This window comes from Conger conger, chromosome 14 (genome assembly GCF_963514075.1).
Source record: "Conger conger chromosome 14, fConCon1.1, whole genome shotgun sequence".
Taxonomy (NCBI): Eukaryota; Metazoa; Chordata; class Actinopteri; order Anguilliformes; family Congridae; genus Conger; species Conger conger.
The window spans coordinates 23095328-23116532 of NC_083773.1; the positions used below are offsets into that span (position 1 = coordinate 23095328).

General features: G+C 46.1%; 1 protein-coding gene across 1 annotated transcript; it reads left to right on the forward strand.

The window, feature by feature from the left end:
- Positions 1 to 3812: 3812 nt before the first annotated feature.
- nbl1 (NBL1, DAN family BMP antagonist) lies at positions 3813 to 8595 on the forward strand. The gene is made up of 4 exons (XM_061220939.1): positions 3813 to 4134; positions 5634 to 5814; positions 6677 to 6788; positions 7741 to 8595. Exons 2-4 carry the CDS (start codon positions 5642 to 5644, stop codon positions 8017 to 8019), a joined length of 564 nt encoding a protein of 187 aa, XP_061076923.1. The 5' UTR covers positions 3813 to 4134; positions 5634 to 5641; the 3' UTR covers positions 8020 to 8595.
- The last annotated feature ends 12610 nt before the right edge of the window (positions 8596 to 21205 follow it).

Sequence of the window (21205 nt, forward strand, 5' to 3'; positions counted from 1 at the left end):
TTCCATGGAAAGTGAGTCCTGGGGCCTGTATTTGGAAGCAAGGTTTCTGTTAGCCGAGTAAAACCTGGAACCACTCTTTTTACTTCTGTCCATGTTCCAGATTTGGGTTTTACTCTGTGCAGTTATCCAGCTAACTCAGTAATCCTGCTGTGTGATCCAAGCCCCTGTGCGTATGAACCTGCTCCAGTTGTGCTGGGTAAAATATAATGGCTTCTGCTATTGCCAGCCCACAGCTCGACTGAGAAGAAGAAGACCATGGGCAAGCATTCTGCATGGAAATATGAACACAAAATAAAGACAGCCAGCTAACGCAATCTTAAAGAATTTTAATTGCTTTTAAATGAAAATTCAAATAAAACACAGATTCTCAGAGGTTAACCCTGGCCAGTCACTGATACTCCCACACCACAGCTGTGGGAACTCCAGATGAACAACAACAAAAAGAAAAAGAGTATACAACCTTTCACAAACACATCGTACTAGCCCTGATAAAAATAACAGATCTTCGGTTAAATAATCATCGAAAATATGTTCTGGATGGAGCTAGCGAGGTCATCGACGTGCACCAAAAACACGGAATGCTCTTGATGAAATATTTTTGTAGGAGTGACAGAGCAAAAAACCTTGCGTACATTAGTGAGTCGACCACAGCTCTTGCCATTCTCTACTGGAAGCCAAGAATGAGCACCTGCAACCCCAGAGGACAGGGGGGGGGGGCAGAAGCCCTAAATGACTGGTGAAAATGGGGGTCTCCTAAGTTGATGCTCTGTGTCGACCGTATATTCCACGCTCTCCTGCGTTTGCTGGAAAGCGTTCCGCCTCCATCGCGCTCCTCCGCGGCGGTATTTTTACTGCGGTAAAACAGAGCAGACGGGAGTGCCCTGAGCCCTACAGGAATGAGAGAGGGAGGCTCACGCAGAGAACGCAGCGAGGGCCTTGGCTCAGGCCCTCTGACTCGCAGGACCTGTAATTACTGACATGCTTCCCTGCTGCACGCACACACACACACACGCACACACACACACACACACACACACACGCACACACACACACACACGCACACACACACACACATGCACACACACACGCACACACACACGCACGCACACACACACACACACACGCACACACACACACACACACACACACACGCACACACATGCACACACACACGCACACACACACACATACACACGCACACACACACACACACGCTCACAGCAAAGGTACACTGACTTTAACAGGGCACCAGAGGCACGCACACACCCACACACGGTTGAAACAATCGGACGATAAATTGTTCTTCAGCACCAGATGACTGCCGCTGCTTGAACAGGGGTCAAAGGTCACAGCCATGGCAGAAGAAGAGGTGCAAAGCAGACTGTCTCGGGTGAGCCACTGATCACTGCTGTGCACTCTGCTGATCTGTGTGTGGTGTGGAAATATTGTACACTTTGAGAAAACAGCCTCTGTGGATTAAATGGTCTGTGTTAATGTGTAAGATGTAGAGTGTTTGTGTGTGTGTGTGCATATGAGCACATAGTCTGAGACTGGAATATGTAAGTGGCTGTGTGTATGTACGTGCATGTGTGTTCATATTGTCTAAGAGTGCACTGTGTATTACAAACGTATGTGTGTGTGTGTGTATTATCAACAGCTGTGTATGAGTGCATTGAGAATATGCAGCCTGTGTGGCCTTCAAGTGCCTGTGCAGTAAATGATCAGGGTGTGTATGTGTGTGTGTGTGTGTGTGTGTAGTCAGGGTTTGTAATGTATGTGTGTGTGTAGTGTATGTATTTGTGTGTTTGTGTAGTGTATGTGTGTGTATGTGTATGTGTATGTGTAGTGTATGTGTGTGTATGTGTGTGTGCGTGTGCAGTTTATGTGTGCATGTGTGTAGTGTATGTGTGTATGTGTGTGTGTGTGTGTGCGTGGGTGTGTAGTGTATGTATGTGTATGTGTGCACGTGTGTGTAGTGTATGTGTGTATGTGTGTGTGTGTATGTGTGTGTGTGCGCGTGTGTGTGTAGTGTATGCGTGTGTATGTGTACGTGTGTGTGTAGTGTATGTGTGTGTGCATGTGTGTGTAGTGTATGTGTGCGTGTGTGTAGTGTATGTGTGTATGTGTGTGCGTGTGTGTGGTGTATGTGTGTGTGTGTGTGCGTGTGTGTGTAGTGTAAGCGTGTGTATGTGTGTGTGCGTGTGTAGTGTATGTGTGTGTATGTGTGTGTGTGTGTGTGTGTGTGTGTGTGTGTGTGTGTGTTTGTCCAGGCCCCTGGTGCTGCAGTATGTCAGGAATGCGTTGGAATGCCAGTTCTGGGCTGGAGTTCAGCACTTATTACTAACAGGTGAGCGCTACATCACGCGCTATAACACACACATACACACACACAGTCGCACACACACACACGCACACACACACACACATTCCCTCACAACATAATCGCTGACAAACTTATGGACGCTTTAACTCATGCTCATGTTAACACCTTGGCAAAATAAACCTTGTTCCGCTATTTCCCTGAAAGTCATTTGTCTGCCAGTGAAGCGAGAGAGGAAGAGGAGGAGTAGGAGGAGGAGTGGGGGAGAAAAGGAGCAGAGGTGCACACCTGCAGAGAGAAGAGAGCAAGACCTGAGAGCAGCAGGATACCTGCCTGTGCCTGTCTGATAGATTGTACAGCACATAAACATAATTGGATTAATGAACATACTCTCCTCAATAGTGATGACCAATTTTAATATTATAAATAGCAATTATTGCAACAGAAAAAAATTGACCTATTCCTCCCATGAATTGAAGCTCGAAGAGTAATCTTTCTAGTCAGCACCTGTTGAATGGTAGCCATGTTTTTCACGCTATGAACACAACATGAAAATGGGTGCACACATCTGTGTTTCACGTTTCCCTGCTTATGATTGGCTGTCATATGTGTGACTCTTTCACCCCCCCTGATCTTGTCACCACCGGGAAAGCACAGCCCTGGACAGATACATACCATGCACAGACCTAATGAAGTACAACCCAGAGAGGAGGAGAGCCCAAGGGAACTCCCAAGGATAAAGTATAACCGAGAGATGGAGATGGACTGACTCCAAGGGAAGGGAGTTCAACCATTATAGGAGCCACATTCGTAACACCTCACAGACAGGACGGTATGCGTCCACTGCACGAAGAGATGTGCTTTCAGAGCAGGACAGTCCACACAGCACACATCATGTCACCAACAGCTAGAGAGACAAGACTCATAGGGTTTGGGGCAGTAGGGTACTTTCTTGATTTAGAATTTCTGTCAAAAAAAATTAAATGATAATAATGATGTATAAAAAATATGTAGGTGTTGAGGAGACGAGAGAAAAGAAACTCTAAGTTATCTGTGTTTGCAGTTTGATCTATCGATGGATTTGTAAGCTTGCTGCGCTGCGCTGCTCTGTCCAAGGAAAAAGGGAGGCCCGGCGTTGTCGGTAAGCATGCAAGACCTCGATCTGCCAGGAACGACTCACATTTTTCCCTTTTTACAGTGTCCAGAAACTCTGTGGGACACCAGTCTAGCGTCGCCTGCGCCTACAGAGATATTCAGGAGCAGCAGGTAAAGACGGGATGAAATGGACTGTCCGGGTAACGTTTTAAAAAAATAGTAACTTAAGTAGAAGCTATTTTAAAAGGGAAAGATATCTTCGCGAGAATTTACGAAGAGGAAAAATACGTTTCAAAAAGGGGGGTAGAGAGAGAGAGAGAGAGAGAGAGAGAGAGAGAGAGAGAGAGAGAGAGAGAGAGAGAGAGAGGGGAGGGACTGAGTTTGTGGAAAGAAAGATAGAGCTTCTTGGGTGCGCTATCACTTCACCCTCCCCTCATTTGTCTGCCTTTCTTTTTGGATGATGCAAATTATTTCACTCAAATCACTGCCTTTCTTGGGCAATTCGTCGTCGCTCCTTTGTCGGCTTCTGTAATAACCAATTTTCGTTATTGTCTATAATTGTTCTCATCTCGGCGGGGATCTCTCCCCAGCCTCTCCGGTCTCCTGCGGGGCGGGTGGGGTGAGAGCGAGGGGACACGGTGTTGGGACTAGGTGAAAGGGTTTCGGGGTGAAGTAGTCTAGGTGCCCCGGCTCGCCTGCTTTTCCTGCGCGTCCTAACAGTAAGTGAACGTTTTTACGAGATTACGTCTCTCACAATCTCCATATTCCTTTTCACTCTCTCTCTCCAGCTCTTTTCCTGATCTGTCATAGAACCATTTTTGCCAAGTTTTGCGCTTAAAATAACATATTAGGAACTTAATTTATTATCATAGCTATCTGTCAATTTACCTTCTAGTGTTGACATGTCTGCGATGAAATATCAATCTTCAACACCTTGCGTAGAAATGACAGCATATAAAGAACAATTAAGCATTACTTTACATTCACAAAAATAATTTGCCAATGTTCTGAAGTGCGTCACCGATATGCCGAACAACCACACTAGGTTAACTAACAGAAAAACTAATTAACCAATTACTTTGGTAATGAAGTTACTCTGGCAGTGTATGATTATGCTGCATATGTGTCGTACGGACAACAATAGTAAAATGGTCTAAAACTTTTTCTCAGCAAATTTGTTTGGCTGTACGACTTTTCCCAGTATATTTCCTACGTTAATTTCCCAACACCAAATTGCGAAACAAAGCATCAGAGATAATAAGATACAATTATTTTCTCACAAGCTCTGCCGTTTTCAATTTCTCACGCACTCCCCTCCTTCACTGCCGCAGGGCGTTTGGGGGGTGGAGAGGAAGAGCGTTATTGTATACCTGGGGAATGTTATTACTGCGAGGGCACAGTGTTATATAAAATGCAGCTTGGCTTACTCAAAAGAAAACATAATACGAATATGCAGCCAATAATAACGGCGAATAGTGGTCGCAGTCTCAAGAATGCAAAAGAGGTTTTGTTCAGGCGTCGTTACGCAGTTTCCCAGTTTATTGGAGTCAGGTGGTTTCAGGCAGACAGTACGGCTCCCTCAGTAACCGTAAACTTCCCGTCTTGTTTTGTGGGCGCCGGAGTTAAGTTTGATCATGTGAACATGTTAACTGACATGTTCTCATTACATTAGCGTGTGGATAGAATGTTGACGAGTGTGTCCATTCAACAGAACTATTACTTTAGAGATGCGGGCGAGACAGATGGAAAAGAAAGGTGTGAATCAGATTTCCCTTCAGTTAACCTCCTTTCCCTATAAATCCCAAAGAAGCTAATGTATGAGTAGAGTAGGCCTTATCAGTACAACCAGCCAACACAGTTTGCGAGCAGTTCTCCATCTGCCAAGTTGTCTGAGTACTGTGACTCTTCTATTGTGTGTCATTATGAAAATCGTTATGGAGATGACACGATGTTATAGATTACAGAGCAAGCACGTGCATATTGACCCAGCAACTGCTTTAACTGTTGTAGGCCCAATTCTATGGCTTGTAATTGGGTGTTCTTATATTGCGTGTCTGTGTGTGACTGAGGTACATAACCTGTTCTCACACACACTCAATAACTAAATTCTAAAAGGTCACCAAATGTAAGGTGATACAAACTTCAAGAGTATAAATAATAATAAGATGAGTTAATATTATTATATTTAATAAATATGATATTGTGCAACCCTTTTCAGGTGCAGTCATGTGGCAGTGCGCTGTGATTGGCTACACGCTCCTGGGGCTGTGCGCGGCAGCTCCGCCCCCCCACATTAACCGCCTGGCACTATTCCCTGACAAGAGTGCCTGGTGTGAGGCCAAGAACATCACCCAAATCGTTGGGCACACCGGCTGCCAGCCCCTGTCCATACAAAACAGGTCAGAGCAACCCTACAGTTCCCATATGCTGCACTGTTAAGCCATTCATACTGACTCACACACACGCACATACCAGACCTGGGTCAAATACGTGATTGTTTGGATTCAAATACTTTTCTGTGCTCGATTGATTTTGTCTGGTGCAGCCACGAGGACCAGCAGGCAAGGGTTGCACTTTTTGAAAGTATTTCCAAGGTTCCAATAGACCAGACATGCTCTGTAAATTGTAGAAAAGTATTTGAACCCAAAACAATTATGTATTTGACCCAGGTCTGGCACATAGACACGCACACATGCACACAGATGCACAGACATACGCACGTACACGCACACGCACACACACACACGCTCCCATGCTAATGTCCTGCTTCTCTCCTCTGTGTGTCAGGGGCTGCCTGTGGCACATACACACACACACACACACTCACACTTATGTCCTGCTTCTCTCCTCTGTGTCAGGGGCTGCCTGTGGCACACACACACACGCGCACACACACACACACACGCTCATGTCCTGCTTCTCTCCTCTGCGTGAGTCAGAGCCTGTCTGGGGCACACACACACACACACACACACACACACACACACACACACACACACACTCACGCTCATTACCTGCTTCTCTCCTCTGCGTGAGTCAGAGCCTGTCTGGGGCATACACACACACACACACACACACACACACACACATGCTCATGACCTGCTTCTCTCCTCTGTGTGTCAGGGCCTGTCTGGGGCACACACACACACACACACACATGCTCATGACCTGCTTCTCTCCTCTGTGTGTCAGGGCCTGTCTGGGGCACACACACACACACACACACATGCTCATGACCTGCTTCTCTCCTCTGTGTGTCAGGGCGTGTCTGGGGCAGTGCTTCAGCTACAGTGTGCCCAACACCTTCCCCCAGTCCACCGAGTCCCTGGTGCACTGCGACTCCTGCATGCCTGCGCAGACGCAGTGGGAGGTGGTGAGTGTCGTCCCGTTCTCCGCCCGCAGCTGCGCAGACCGCTGCTACACGGCACTGCTCTTGTGCAATGTCCCCCCCCCCCACACACACTCCCAACCCCTCCTCCAAACTGTTACAGACTGTGACCATGACCCACACAGTGCGTGTCTGCATCTCATCAAAATCTGTGTGTGTGTGTGTTTGTCTGTGTGTGTGTGTGTGTGTGTGTGTGTTTGTCTGTGTGTGTGTGTGTGTGTGTGTTTGTCTGAGTGTATGTGTGTGTTTGTCAGTGTGTGTGTATGTTTTTGAGTTTTTCCGTCTCTTGTTAAAGTTGGACAGCTGTGTGTGTGTGTTTACACAAACGTGTGTGTTTGTATTTGTATGTTGATGAGTTTTGTGTCTGTATCTTGTTGAAGTCATACGTGTGTGTGTGTGTGTGTGTGCTTGTGTGCATGTTCTGTTCTTGTCTTTTCTGCATCTGGTTCCTCTGTGCAGGAGTGCCATTCAGCTCCAGATTGCAGACGTTTAGTATTTCCTTCTCATAGAGAGCTGTCCCTGGACACTGTGACCAAAGGGGAAATCAGTACTGAGAAATGAATTAAGATTGTTAAAGTGATTTAACGATGACAGTGAGCCAGTGAAGGTTTACATACCCAGAGGGGGGCATCTCCCTCCAGAGGTTACATCAGGTTTGCTGTGAGCACAGTCAGCAGCCCCTCTGACACACACACACACACACACACACAGACACACACACACTCACTTACGCACGCATACACACACACACACACACGCACACATGCATGCATGCACACACACTCATACACACACACACACACACTCAGGCATGCACACACACTCATACACACACACACACACTCAGGCATGCACACACACTCATACACGTACACACATCCATACACACACACACACACACACACACACACATTACCATCCTGCGTTGTGTCTGCAGGTCACCCTAGACTGCCCGGGCAGTGACGAGGCTCCCCGTGTGGACAAACTGGTGGAGCGCATCTTGCACTGCAGCTGCCAGTCCTGCAGTAAGGAGGTGGGACCAGAGGGGGCGCTGCTGCAGCTCTACCCCTCCGAAGCCGGCCCCGATCCTCCGCCCCTGCCCGGCGGGGACGCCCCCCACCACAACACCCACGGCGCGGGGAAGGAGCAGCACCTGCAGCACGGACACACACACACAGACCTCCACACTCACACACACACTCCTGCAGGGGGATAGGGGGCGCTGTCCTCCTACCCCGGCAACTCCTAACCCCCTGTCCCCTCTCCTCCTTTAATGTGCTCTCCCTCTATCTCTCTAATCCTCTTATCCTTTTCTCTTCTGTTTTCATTCTCTTTTATGAGAACCCCCCCCCCCCCCCTTGAATTACCTCATTGTTTGCTCTCCCCTCACTTGTCCTTGTATGACGCAACTAAAGCACTTTTAGAGCACCACTACTTTATAAAACTGCATAGAGATGCACATAAACATACACAGGCACTCTTGCATACCCTCAGCAACATATTTTTACATCTGTAGCTTCAAAGATTAAATTAAAAGTACACACAAAAACATACTCACACACAACAGAATGCTCACATACGCATACACATGCAAATACAGAAAAACTCTGCCCACATTCCCAACTTCCCAACCTCGTTGTATGCTGTACAATATTTATCCTCTGTGTCCATGTGTTAAGGGCTTAGGGGACTACAGTCACTTTCTCAACTCTTGGCTTTAGACTATAAAAACCTGTAATCAGATCTGTGTAAACGTGAGTCTTTGAACATAATAAACTCTTGAGTTACAGTCTACTCTGTGTTTCACCTCTTTCTTTAGAATGCCTTTATTGTTTGTATTGGAGTATGGAAAAATGTGAGACTACATTTAATCTCTTTAATAAATAAATATACTGGGGTACTAAATTTGAGAAACATATCTTAAAAACATAATCTCATAGTAACTTGTATAACTGGTTACTTCAAACAATAAATGCTGGAACATTTCCGTTAAACCGTTGGCAGGATAATGTTAGGGTGTAGCACTGAATTAATTGGATGAATCAGACATGGAGAAATGAATAGAAATGTGAATAAATTTTTATATTAAATTGCTGAAATATTGTATGGAAATAGATCATTTAAGCTTTTATTTCAGTGGGTTCAAGGCTACGCAACAATTACCCTATGGCAAGGACCACTTACAACTGACAGAAAAAAGGATTTGCTGTCTTTAATTTGGTATGCTTGCTTGATAGCAGGATAAATAGTACATGGGTACATTACAGGATTATTGTGAATGTTAGTGTTACAAACCTCTGTGGAGCCATCATTTTAAGTGTTACGTTGTTCTTAAACAGAAACCAGATGTAGGTAAATGGGCATATGACAAAGTAGATAAAAATGTGCATGTGAGTATTTAAATATCTAAGTCTTTATTCACATTTTAACTTCAAAGATTATTTTTAAGTAAGTGCTGTGTGAAAGCAAACACACCGTACAAACTTTGCAGCGAGATGTGCTTCAGGACAAATGAATAGATTTTCTGGGTTTGGTGGGAGCACTGCTACCCTCTACTGGCAGCTATGGGAAACTGCAGGGAAAATAAATTGAAGGCCCAACTTCTCAAATTTCATCAAACTTCTGTAGTTTTAGTTGAAAAGAAACACAAATTGCCGTCTGTTTATTGACCTATGAGTCAGCAGGGTTTATGATAACAGCAGGTGAAAAGGACTTGGCTGCACACTCACAATAAATACATATTTATTGTTGCTGAAAAGCTCAAATTGTTCCTATTGTTCACGAGTACTCGTATAATACATTATACATACATTATTAAAAAGTAAAAATTGCTCTGTGAGAGCTGCAGGTGGCGGTAAGGGGGTTCTTGGTGTTTGGTCTAGTTTTGCCTTCGCTCTACCTTCCTGGTCTATGTTATTACATTACATTACATTACATTATCCTCTGTTATCCTGTTCTTTGTTACCCACCATCTGTTATCAGCATGATGGTGTCACTAATGATGAGGTCATCTGCTATGCTGTGTATGTGGACTCGGGTTCTCTCTCTGCAGCTCTTCTTTATGCGATGGGCAGGATTCGGTCACATTGTTTGTGCACTTTGAGCTCTGCTGGACCCAGACACTATAGCTGGGAGTGGGGAACCATACAGCGTGTTCAGCTTTGCTAAATGCTACATACTGTTGTCATGATGCAATGAGTTTGCCAAGGGTCTGGGAGTTTGTCACCGTTTGCGTGTTTTTCTTCCCAATGGGTTTTTAAAATGTTTTATTTTCCTTGCTTTTTGGGGCTTCAGACATGGTTTCTGCCCAATTCTTCTTTCTCTTTTCTCTGTAAAACGTATTTGTGAAAGTGACCCTCCAAAACTGCTGTACAAATGAAAAGGAATTGAACTATATCCATCCCCACACCTGTGTCAATCCCACCATCCAAAAAATGATTCTCACCAGACCTCCTCACTCAGGCTGTGCTTAGCAACGCGCTGTCCCATGGTCTCTGCCCCTCAGGGCTCGGATCTTCTCCACCCCAACACCCCCACCCCCATCATCCCCCCATGGTGACACAATATCCCCAGTGCTTCAAGAAGGCAGATCCACCAGCTGTTTTCCACAAGCCTCAGAAAAGCCATCATTCAGACTGACGATTCTGTTCAATAAAACACCATCCCTCCCCACCCGTGTTTTTACAGGCCCTGCGGTATGCAGGCGTCTGCCAAATGACAGAACTGTAAACTGCACCTCCCTCACCTGGGAAGGCATTCCACCCCACTCCACCCCATCCAGACTGGCCATCGTAGCCCCAGCCTTAACCACTGGGCTGGTGCAGTCATTCAGATCGTCCAAACGTGTGTATGCACGTGTGTGTGTGTGTGTGTGTGTGTGTGTGTGTGTGTGTGCGCGCATGTATAGGTGTGTATGTGTGCAGCATAGTGTCAGGAGAGAGGAGTGACTCACTGTTTTTTGTAAGTTTTAAACACCAGACACACAACTGTCCTTCATAACACATAAAAGTGAGACACGCCCGGTTTTGATGGCAGAGGGTGGTGCAGGAGAGCAGAGATAAAAACCTTCAAGATGGAAATAAAAGCGCTTCAGAAGGGCCAGCTGCGGAGGCTTTTAGAGAGAGAGAGAAACAGGGAGGAAGATTCTAAGAAAATGAAATCATGAGACAGAGCGAGTGAGAAAAAGATCAATAGAAATGTGGACTGAAGATAGGGGTAGCAGCGTTTTCCCGAGGATTTGCCATTATTCACTTGAGACTTGAAAGAGCGCAAGAGACAGATGATAATTGCCAGCTCTTTCAACGTTTCATCCCAATGTCTGCTTTCAATGAAAAGCACTTTCACGTGGAATTGTGACTTGGCAATGAGCATTCATTAATGACTGAACTAAAGAGCTCAGACCGTGGCTGCGTCAGGATGAGGAAACACCAGCGTTCACACAGGAGCTCCAGCACATCTGCCACGCATCGCGATGAACGAGTGGGCTTCAAACGCTGAGAAAGCAGTCCATTTTTCTCTGTCAATAGATAACCGTCCTCTCTGCCAAACTCTCTCGTGCCCTGCTGCCAGACCCCCCCCTAATGTGGGTAGGGGGAATTTTAAGCCTTGTGTGACCCTGACTTGTGACCCTGACCCTGACCCTGACCCTGACTGGCTGCCTAGCCCTTCTTCCTCACCGACATGGTGCAGGTCAGCGCATTACGACGTGTCCCTTCAGCTCAGGAGAAACTGACTGATGTTTGTCAGGAGGCCGTGAGTCTGTACTTCCTCCTCCATCAGCGTGGAGCAGGTCAATGACAGCAGTGTCGGTGCTTATGAGAAGAGGAGGCACCCCGTCTATCAGCTGGAGAGGAAAGAGGAAAGGAGCGTGTGGCAGCTGAGGAGAAAAGCTGTGTTTAATATAGAAAATGTGACCTCGCCCTCTTTCAACAGTGCAGTCATCAGCTCCTCCCCCCCGCTCTATGCAGTCGAGATAAGAGGGTTCAGCTTCTGCTTTGCACCTGCATACCTGGTTCACCTGGGGTGCCTTGTGGGGTGCTGTTTCTGTTGTGTGGGGTCGTGTTAGGTAGTGATGACTCATGATGTGTTATAGCACATAGTGTTGTGTCATGCCATTTTGTGTTTAGCTGTGTTGTGTTATTCTGAGCAATGCTTAGTCATGTTCTGTGTTCTATTGTGTAGATTCATGCTGTGTTGTGAATGTCACTGTCTCCATCTAAGGCAGCCACAGTGGGGCATTAGCTCTGTTTGGGCTTGCGCGTGTGGAGAAACAACATCACTGAGCTCCTCTAATACTGATCTCATTTCATAGAGACAAATGACAAACTGGAAAAAGATGACTTTGGTTGTTTGGGTCAATACTGAAGAAATAGTTTCCAGGGAGTCAACAGGGGTTGAACCTGGAGGGAGAGAAGAAAGCAAATTAATACACATTCCTGTCCAATTTTAGCATCCAAGCTCCTCCAAATCTTGTACACAAATACTATCCTAACTGCTTACTCTGTCTTGGCCTATGTGTACCTGACTTAATGTTCATGGCTGTACAGCTGATTTTATGTGAATTGTACGCTATCCAACCTGTTCTGTAGTTTGTTTGAATAACTTATGTATAAAATGTATTGCGTGTTGCTTTGGATAAAAGCATCTGATAAATAAAAAGTAATGTACTAATATTGATAAACTACAGTCTTCACTATGCTGCCCCCCTGTGGTGGAAACATGAGATGGCGGGGCAAGGCCATGATTTCATGATTTCATCAGTCGTTACCTAGCTCGTAATTTAGGGCACCAATGTCATGGTGCCAAAAACAGTACAACCGCAGTTGGTTGTAATAAGTGCTCAGTCATTACTAATGTACTGCCACCTGTGTAATGCAGAGATGTAGATGTCTTTGTGGGGCGCTATGTGTCAGCCATTTCTGTTCTGTGCTTCCCCCATGTGAAGGGCAGGGAAATTGTGGCTGACAGCAACGGCTGCATTTGGAGCATTGCATGATACAATGGAAAGGGAATGGAGGGGTATTAAAAGAATATCTCTTTTCATATTTAAAAAAAGGTCCTTGGTCAAACGAGGACATCCCTCAGTTTTAATTTTATTGTTAACCTAAGAGCCCTCTATATGTTGCCCATCAAGCTGAAGACAAAAACGTTCAGATGATGTTTTGCAGTTACTTCAGGTTCAACGTTTGATATCTAATCGTGAGTCAACTGACAAGGAAGTGTTTTCCGATTCAAAGTTTTAATGCTCCTGAAGAAATACTGTATATTACTGAAGTAGAATACTTTTCAGTTACAAGCTTTTAAGATAAAACAGACTCGCTGGAAGATACTAACCAGGGAGCTAAGAGTCCTGTACCAGATGTTTAGGATAAGGAGTATTGCCTGTCCCTGGGTATTCAACACAATCTGAGGGGATGGATTTATGATTATGAATGTGCGTTTATGTGTCTTTGTGTGCATGCGTGTGTGTATGTGTGTCTGTGTGTGTGCATGCGTGTGTGTGAGTCTGTGTGCGTGCATGTGATGCTTTAACTTGTGGAAGAACCTATGCACTTGTAAATCGCTTTGGATTAAAAGCATCTGCTGAATGAAATGTAAATGTAAATGTGTGTGCATGCGCGTGCGTGTGTGTGCATGCGTGTGTGTGTGTGTGTGCATGCGTGTGTGTGCGTGAATGTATGCATGCGTGTGCATGTGTGTGTTTGTGCGTGTGTCTGCATGCATGCATGTGTGTGTGTGCATGTGTGTGCACGTGTGTGTGTGTGTGCGTGCATGTTGATGTGTGTGTGTACGTGCATGCATGTATGTGTGTGTGTATGTGCGTGTGTGTGTGTGCATGTTTGTGTGCGTGTGTGGGCATGTGTGTGTGTGCGTGTGTGTGTGCGTGCATGCATGCGTGTATGTGTGTATGTGTATGTGCGTGTGTGTGTGTGTGCATTTGTGTATGTATATGTGCGTGTGTATATGCATATGTGTGTGTGTGTGTGCCTGTGTGTATGTGTGTGTGTGTGTGTGCCTGTGTGCCTGTGTGTATGTGTGTATGTGTGTATGTGTGTGTGTGTGTGTGTGTGTGTGTGTGTGTGCGCGTGTGTGCGCGTGTGTTATTCTTCTTCACTGCCAAAGTCATGCTGTTGAGGTTCAGGCCCCCGGGTGAGCAGGACATCAGGGCGCATTACACAGTTGCATTGCAGACGTTCATCGTGCGAATGATCCAAAGAGACAGCATAAGCTTTATGCAGCTCGAAAGGACAACATTCCACAGGAAAATCATAGTGTGAGACCGGAGTGAGACCAGGCCTGCCAAGTCCCATTGCATCACTGAGCTGGCTCCCTGTCCTCCTGGCCCAGTGCTGAGACAGACCCCTCTCCTGGAGAGAGGGTCCAGCATGATGCCTTCCACAGGAACACCCCTTCCAGCCCTGCACAGGTAGGATTGCCACCTCCACGTGCTCACTGCTAATTATTAACACAGCAGACCTTTTCGTACGTCTCAGTGTGAGTGAGACGTACTTGAGTGTCTCGCCTGCTCCAGTAACCATGGACACGGGGCAGGGGTGGTGGTTGGGGGTGGGGGGGGGGGGGGGGGGTGGGTTAGTGCTGTGAGCTTTTCCAAAGTCGACGTCAAATGCAAATAGAACACAGATGTGAGAGCGAGAAAGAGAAAACTCAAGAGCGTCTCTTTCCCTGTCCCGCCGGTGAGATGGAACACATTCGAAACAAAAACACTGAAAACAGATTCACGTCCTGCCAACAAGCAGTCCATTATGCTTCATCAATGTGTAATGCAATTAATGTCCAACTGGTTGGTATCCTATGTAGCAGAGATGATAATAGAACTGTAATATACGCAGTATAAAGTGAATATAGTCACAAGGACTGCAGTTATGCCCTGGTGGGGTATTCCAGGAGAAGAACTGAATCAGGATGTAGTGTGTTATAACAGGATAAGGAAGTGGCCTATACTAATGGTGTAATTCCCAGCTAGGACACTGCCATTGTACTCTTGAATGAGGTGCATAACTTTAATTGCTTCAGTATACTCTATACCAAGCTGTATCAGGGGATACTATACAAAAAATCTGCTAAATGCCCGTAATATAATGTCATGTAATGCTCGTAATGTAATGGTCTGAAATTGAGTCTTGACTGTGCAAGTGTAGAATGTGGTACTCAGGGAGGAGTTCAGTAGGATATTCCAACCTTAGTATCAGTCTGGTGCCTGACCAGCCCAACAGCCTGCCTGCATCAGCTGCACAGACCTCCAACAGCCTGCCTGCATCAGCTGCACAGACCTCCAACAGCCTGCCTGCATCAGCTGCACAGACCTCCAACAGCCTGCCTGCATCAGCTGCACAGACCTCCTACAGCCTGCCTGCATCAGCTGCACAGACCTCCTACAGCCTGCCTGCATCAGCTGCCTGAGCTGCGCAGACCTCCGGCACTCTGACTGCGCTCCAGTCTAGCGTGAAGCAGAGCAGGGGACACACAGCTGAATGTAATTTGGGAGCGTGTGTGGTACTCCGTGCCCTCCTGAGTTCAGAGAGCATGTGGCAGAGATGGGGCAGGCTCACATTTGCATTCGCAGTTTATTCCCGGGGCGGGGCGGGGGGTGATAGTCAGTGACAACACCTCCAGGAATTGGGATGAAACAGCACCCCCACCCCCCCACACACACAAAAAAAAATCCCACCTGCCCTACAGTGCAAGGCCCCCTGTCCTGGCACAGAGGGCGTGCCTGCTGTACATGGAAGGAGCATGCCGTTCCTCCAGCACCCCTCCTAAAACTGAGAGAGGCACAGCGGGCAAACAGCCACACAGCCCCCCTCCCCGGCGACAGCCCTGCTTTTCCTCAGGTTCCCCCCTGGGCCCCAGGTTCGCTGTTCCCCCCCCTACAGCAAACAACCAGCCCTAATTGTCTCCAGATTTGAACGAATAAAACAAAAACAAGTAAATAAAGAACAGGGAGCGAGTCTCTGAGCACGTTCCCCGCGTCTCTCCGTCCTGGTTTCATACGCTCCGAATCCTCCCCTTCTCCCGCTATTGTTCTCGGGCTATCTCCATCAGTCCAATTCAGGACGACACTGTTTGTGTTGTTCTGTAATCATGTATTATGTCAGACTGAGAGAGAGCTTCGGCGCTGCTTGAGTTTGGCTTCAGGACACGCTGTAAAAAGAAACATGATAAAGGATCAGAGGAACCAAAACACACAAGGGGCGGGGAAGGGGAGGTGTGGAGCAGCGTGAGAGGAATAACAGAGGGAGAGAGGTTCACAGGGGGATAGGGGACGGGGGACGGGGGACGGGGGGGTGGGCTGTTGAAAGTGAGTGAGAGAGAGAGAAAACAAGTAATCTGCTGTGTCAGCCCATCATTACCGTTGTGTTGACAGGCTATCGACAGCAGGGCCAATGAAGGGGCCAGCCCATGAGTCCTGTGATATAGGGATTCACTGGGCAGATAAAATGAAACACTTTCTCACCCAGCTGACTGCTGTAATGTGCCTTCCGGTCCTAAACCTAGTCATTCAGGCGTGACAAACATTTAACGATAGGCCGGGCTCATCTCCATGGTAATTAAACCTGTCTGTCACACCATCCACCTTGCGGGTGAACTTGCAGACCCAGCCCTGATTCTAACTAGAAAACTCATCATAATTATACTTTTTATTGCATTTTAGATTTTTTAAACCATATTTTGCTTGCATGCTTAAACAAGTAAGAGAGCCCAGAGGAAAACCTGTCCTAAATTTCACAACAAATACGACCATTCTACTTCACATCACAGCAGAATACGTCCAGCCTGTTTTAGGTTACACCTTCCTGCTGCTGCTCTTGTTTCTACAGTATATCATTCTCCTTGTGAGGTGCATTGTCACGTTTCAGGTCTGTCTCGCCATGTTTTATGTTTATTCATGTTGTCTTAGTCACGTAGTGTCTTATCATGTATTATGTTAGTCTAGGTTCGTCATGTTGTTTAGTTATGTTTCGTTACGATTTATTTTCTTGTCATGTTTAGTTATGTCTCGTTACGATTTATTTTCTTGTCATGTCTAGTTATGTTTTCGTACGATTATATTCCTGGTTATGTTTAGTGGTTATCGTCTTAGTTTCGCGTTGTGTCATGTTTTGATTTATGTTTATTGTTACGTTAACTGGTCACGGTTTATGCATACACTTTTACATGTTTTTCCGCGTTCCGCCTTTTCTCTCTCTCTCCTTCTGTCATTCACTTCCTAATTGTTTCTATTTGTCTATTTACTAAAACTACTAACGCTAGATCAGGATTGGGTAGAGACTAACAAACTAATCATGTGTTCATGTTACCTTACGTTTCTCGTGCATGTCATTTACTAATTTACTAATGCTAGGGCAGGATAGGTTTATTACTAACGATTACTAATCTCCTTGTTAAACTTGTCATCCATCGCACCTGTTTTCCATTTCATAGCTACGCTCTAACTAATTGTCTACACCTGTCTACACCTGCATTTATAGCCCAGTCGCGCAACTGTTCACTGCGAAATTGTCTGCCTCTGTTTTCCACGCAACGCTTGAGCATTTACTGGTTTGATTACACGTTACGATCCAAGCCTGTTTACCGACCATAGTTTATTGATTTCTGTTTTGTGACCATCGTTTGTTTTTGACTACGTCCTCGCCTACCGTTTTTGTACTTTTGCCCTGCTGATTGTTTCATGGTTTCGACTCCCGCTTCGTCCACGACTACGCCTCTGCCTGCCGTCCGCCTGTTCATCTGCCCCGCTGACAGCTCTCCTGCTACCGGACCTCCCTGCACGTCTACCGACTACGAGATTGCCTCTTCCCTCGGCACCGTGCTTTTTGTTTGTTTTATATTTGTTTGGCTGGATCTTCGTGTATGGACTTTGCTTGTGTTTACTACGCTCCTGGGACTCGTCCCGAATAAAGCCCTAACGGGACTTCATTTAACTATTGTTTCTGAGTCGTGCATTTTGGGTCCAACCCCCACGCACCCGTCTCATGCATCCCAATACTAGAAAAATGTATCTTATTGCCACCTTGTCTCCTACCTGGAAGTATTGGGGGAGGAGATGAGTGGCGGAGAGGAGGATAGTTTTTGGGATGTATTCTCTGTCCTCTTGTTTTGAGTCCTGTATTATCTTACATTACATTACATTACATCACATTACATTAATGGCATTTGGCAGACGCTCTTATCCAGAGCGACGTACAGTTGATTAGACTAAGCAGGAGACAATCCTCCCCTGGAGCAATGCAGGGTTAAGGGCCTTGCGGCTGTGTAGATCTTATTGTGGCTACACTGGGGATCGAACCACCGACCTTGCGGGTCCCAGTCATGCACCTTAACCACTGAGCCACAGGCCGCCATCTTCCCTACCCAAAGGGAGTGGACTCACTCTACAGCAGAGGTATCCACTGTTATGGATGCAGGTTTTTGTTTTAACCCAGCTCCACAACACTTGACTCAACTAATTAAGTAATCCAGGTCAGTCAGGGGCTAGCTGGGCTAGCACAAAAACCTGCATGCATACTGAGCCTTTTCAGATAAGACTGGACATCCCTGCTCTTCAGCAAGGGCACAAAACCTCATTTCATCCAACAGATGTGGAGACAAGCCAATGACCCAGCATGCTGCGTCTCGCATGATGATGCAGAAACTCGCTAACAGAAACTGTGCCTCCCTGGGCAATCTAAAGCAGTTATGTGCCTCCCTGTGGGACTGTTAGGCACAGACCATATGGGCAGGATTCAATACCAGATGAAAGCGCTGAAATCCAGTGCTACAGCTATCGGACAGCTAATCAAATGGCCCAGCCTTAACTCTGAGACTTTCACTTTATCACTTAATCTTTTCACCCTTGTAGATAGAGAAAATACCTAAGCCTGTGTAGACAAAAACACACACACAGGCATGCACACTCAAACAAACACACACACACACACACACACACACACACACACACACACACATACCCACACCCATTGGTAATGCACAAGTACAGTGAATGACTGTTTGTTTGCTTTTCACATGAGGGGAGCCAGCATATCCAGAGCTGAGTGCTGCCTGCCTGCATGTGTGCTGTAATGGGCTCCAGCATGTGTGCTGTAATGATGCTCCAGCATGTGTGCTGTAATGGACTCCAGCATGTGTGCTGTAATGGACTCCAGCATGTGTGCTGTAATGGACTCCAGTATGTGTGCTGTAATGGACTCCAGTATGTGTGCTGTAATGGACTCCAGTATGTGTGCTGTAATGGACTCCAGCATGTGTGCTGTAATGGACTCCAGCATGTGTGCTGTAATGGTGCTCCAGTATGTGTGCTGTAATGGTGCTCCAGTATGTGTGCTGTAATGGTGCTCCAGCATGTGTGCTGTAATGAGCCTCAGCATGTAATGAGCCTCACCATGTGTGCTGTAATGAGCTCCAATATGTGTGCTGTAATGGGCTTGGTGCAGTTAGTGATCAAGGCTAAGGAAAACCTATAAAGGCTATTACTGTCTCCCTGTGTCACACACCTGAAATTACTTCAATGAACAAATGAAGAAAATATTCCACTTACAAACTTAGGCCTTTATATCTGTCATCTCACCTTTTTAAAAATGTCTTTTGGCAACACTCATATTATCCAAGCACTACCCCCACACTAAAGAAAATCTCATTCCCCAAAAGAGACAAATATGGCAACCTCCTCCTTCCAGTCACAGAGGAGGCCCAGCTCTATCGGGTCTGTAAGCTGTAAGTTGTAGTGGAGCTATCAAGGCCTACTGTACTCAACAATCAGATTTGAAAGGGCACTGTTACCCCTATGGATTCTGGTACAGAGTCAATGAATCCCTTTTGTAAAGGACTTGAGTCTTAAGAATAGTTTTGGCTAAAGTTGTATACACGGTATGGCTTTACAGGTTCACTTGCTCTAGTCACCCAAGGTAGGCAAGGTGTGACAGCTAACCAGAGAAACGCTGGCCCTTCTGAACCCCCAGCATCGTGCTAGGATAAGGTATAGGTATGGCTACATTAGATAAAGACTGGTCTTCCTTTTAAAATTACATTTTAACATTTATTCCCTTTGATGTAAAGTTGATATCTAGCTGATGTCTGTCTAGTGGTATTTTCTTTTGTTTAAATACAATGTTTTATAACAAAACAATTGTTTGGTAGGTTAACATTACACTTATTGTCCGCAATGTGTTACTCTGTGCCTTTTTGACGATATTACACTTATAATTCCTGAGACCAACAGTTGATGTTCTCCACTTATGTAGATCACACTGGATAAGAGCATTCGCTAAATGATTGGAATGTAGTGTAGGATTTGTTTTTTGCAGTATTGCACATTCTAAGAGTTTCCTTTGTGTGTGGAGCTCTTATAAACCGCCTGTGAATGTTCTTGCTTTTTTAAGTGTCTCTGGAAGATTGTATCTGCTAAATGCATGTAATTAAATGTAAGAGTACGGCCAAATTCAATCCACAATTTTCACCGGCGAGATAATTAAATTCAAGGTTTCATTTTGGATTTATTGCTCGTCATTGCCCCCAAATCCAGGGTGTGCGGCAGGCTTTCCTGAGTGCTGGATGACAGGGAATCACCCAGGTTCTGTCACCAAAGAAAAGCAGCTTTGCTGTGAATACAATTCAGCCTGTAGCCTAGTGGCTAAGGTGCATGACTGGGAGCTGGAAGGTTGGTGGTTTGAGCCCTGGTGTATCTGCAAAGCTGTTGGGACCCTTCCTGCCACAATGCTCCAGGGGGGATTATCACCTGCCTAGTCTAAGCTGCTTAGACTAAGTTGCTTCGGATAAAAGCGTCAACTAAATAACTGTAGCATACTGTAATCTTAAACCGCAGTTGCCTATATCAGACTGAGTGAATGGTGTAAGTACCAGAAGTGTCCAGAGGGTGGCAGTTTCAGCATGTGTTGGGAAACCACAGTCCATGTAACTGTGTGTGTTCCTGAGCCTGCCCCAGTCACCCCCCCCCCCCTTCCCCAAATCTTTCTCAGCTGAAGTCTGAAGGCTGCTCCTACTGTAAAGCCAGCACTTCTTTGACATCAGTGAACAGATAAGAGAGGCCATTATTTCAGCTCAAACGGGCATTTAATTACACGCCATCCCTCCGTGCTCTGCGATTCTCTTTTATCCGACCTCTCCCTCCTCCTGCTTTCCCTCAGATTGAGTCTCACTTCTCAGTCTTTAACCTCCTCAGGTGGCGTTGCGTCGCGTGGAGAGATTCGGACAGGGGGAGACTGAAGCAAGAGAAGGTCCAGGAGGGAAGGAGAGTCGTCCGTCTGACTCAAAGGGAATCGATCAGCGCCCCTTATCTCTCCAGAACAGAACGGTTTGAAACAGGGGGAAAAAACAGCAAGGGAGAGGCATGTAGAGACAGGAAAGGCAAGAAAGAAAGACGGAGG

Bases quoted from the DNA above. Each gene is read 5' to 3' on its own strand.
- nbl1 (XM_061220939.1), top strand. From the start codon at position 5,642: ATGTGGCAGTGCGCTGTGATTGGCTACACGCTCCTGGGGCTGTGCGCG. The intron at 5,815-6,676 runs GTCAGAGCAACC...TCTGTGTGTCAG, and splicing joins CCCCTGTCCATACAAAACAG to GGCGTGTCTGGGGCAGTGCT. The intron at 6,789-7,740 runs GTGAGTGTCGTC...TTGTGTCTGCAG, and splicing joins CGCAGACGCAGTGGGAGGTG to GTCACCCTAGACTGCCCGGG.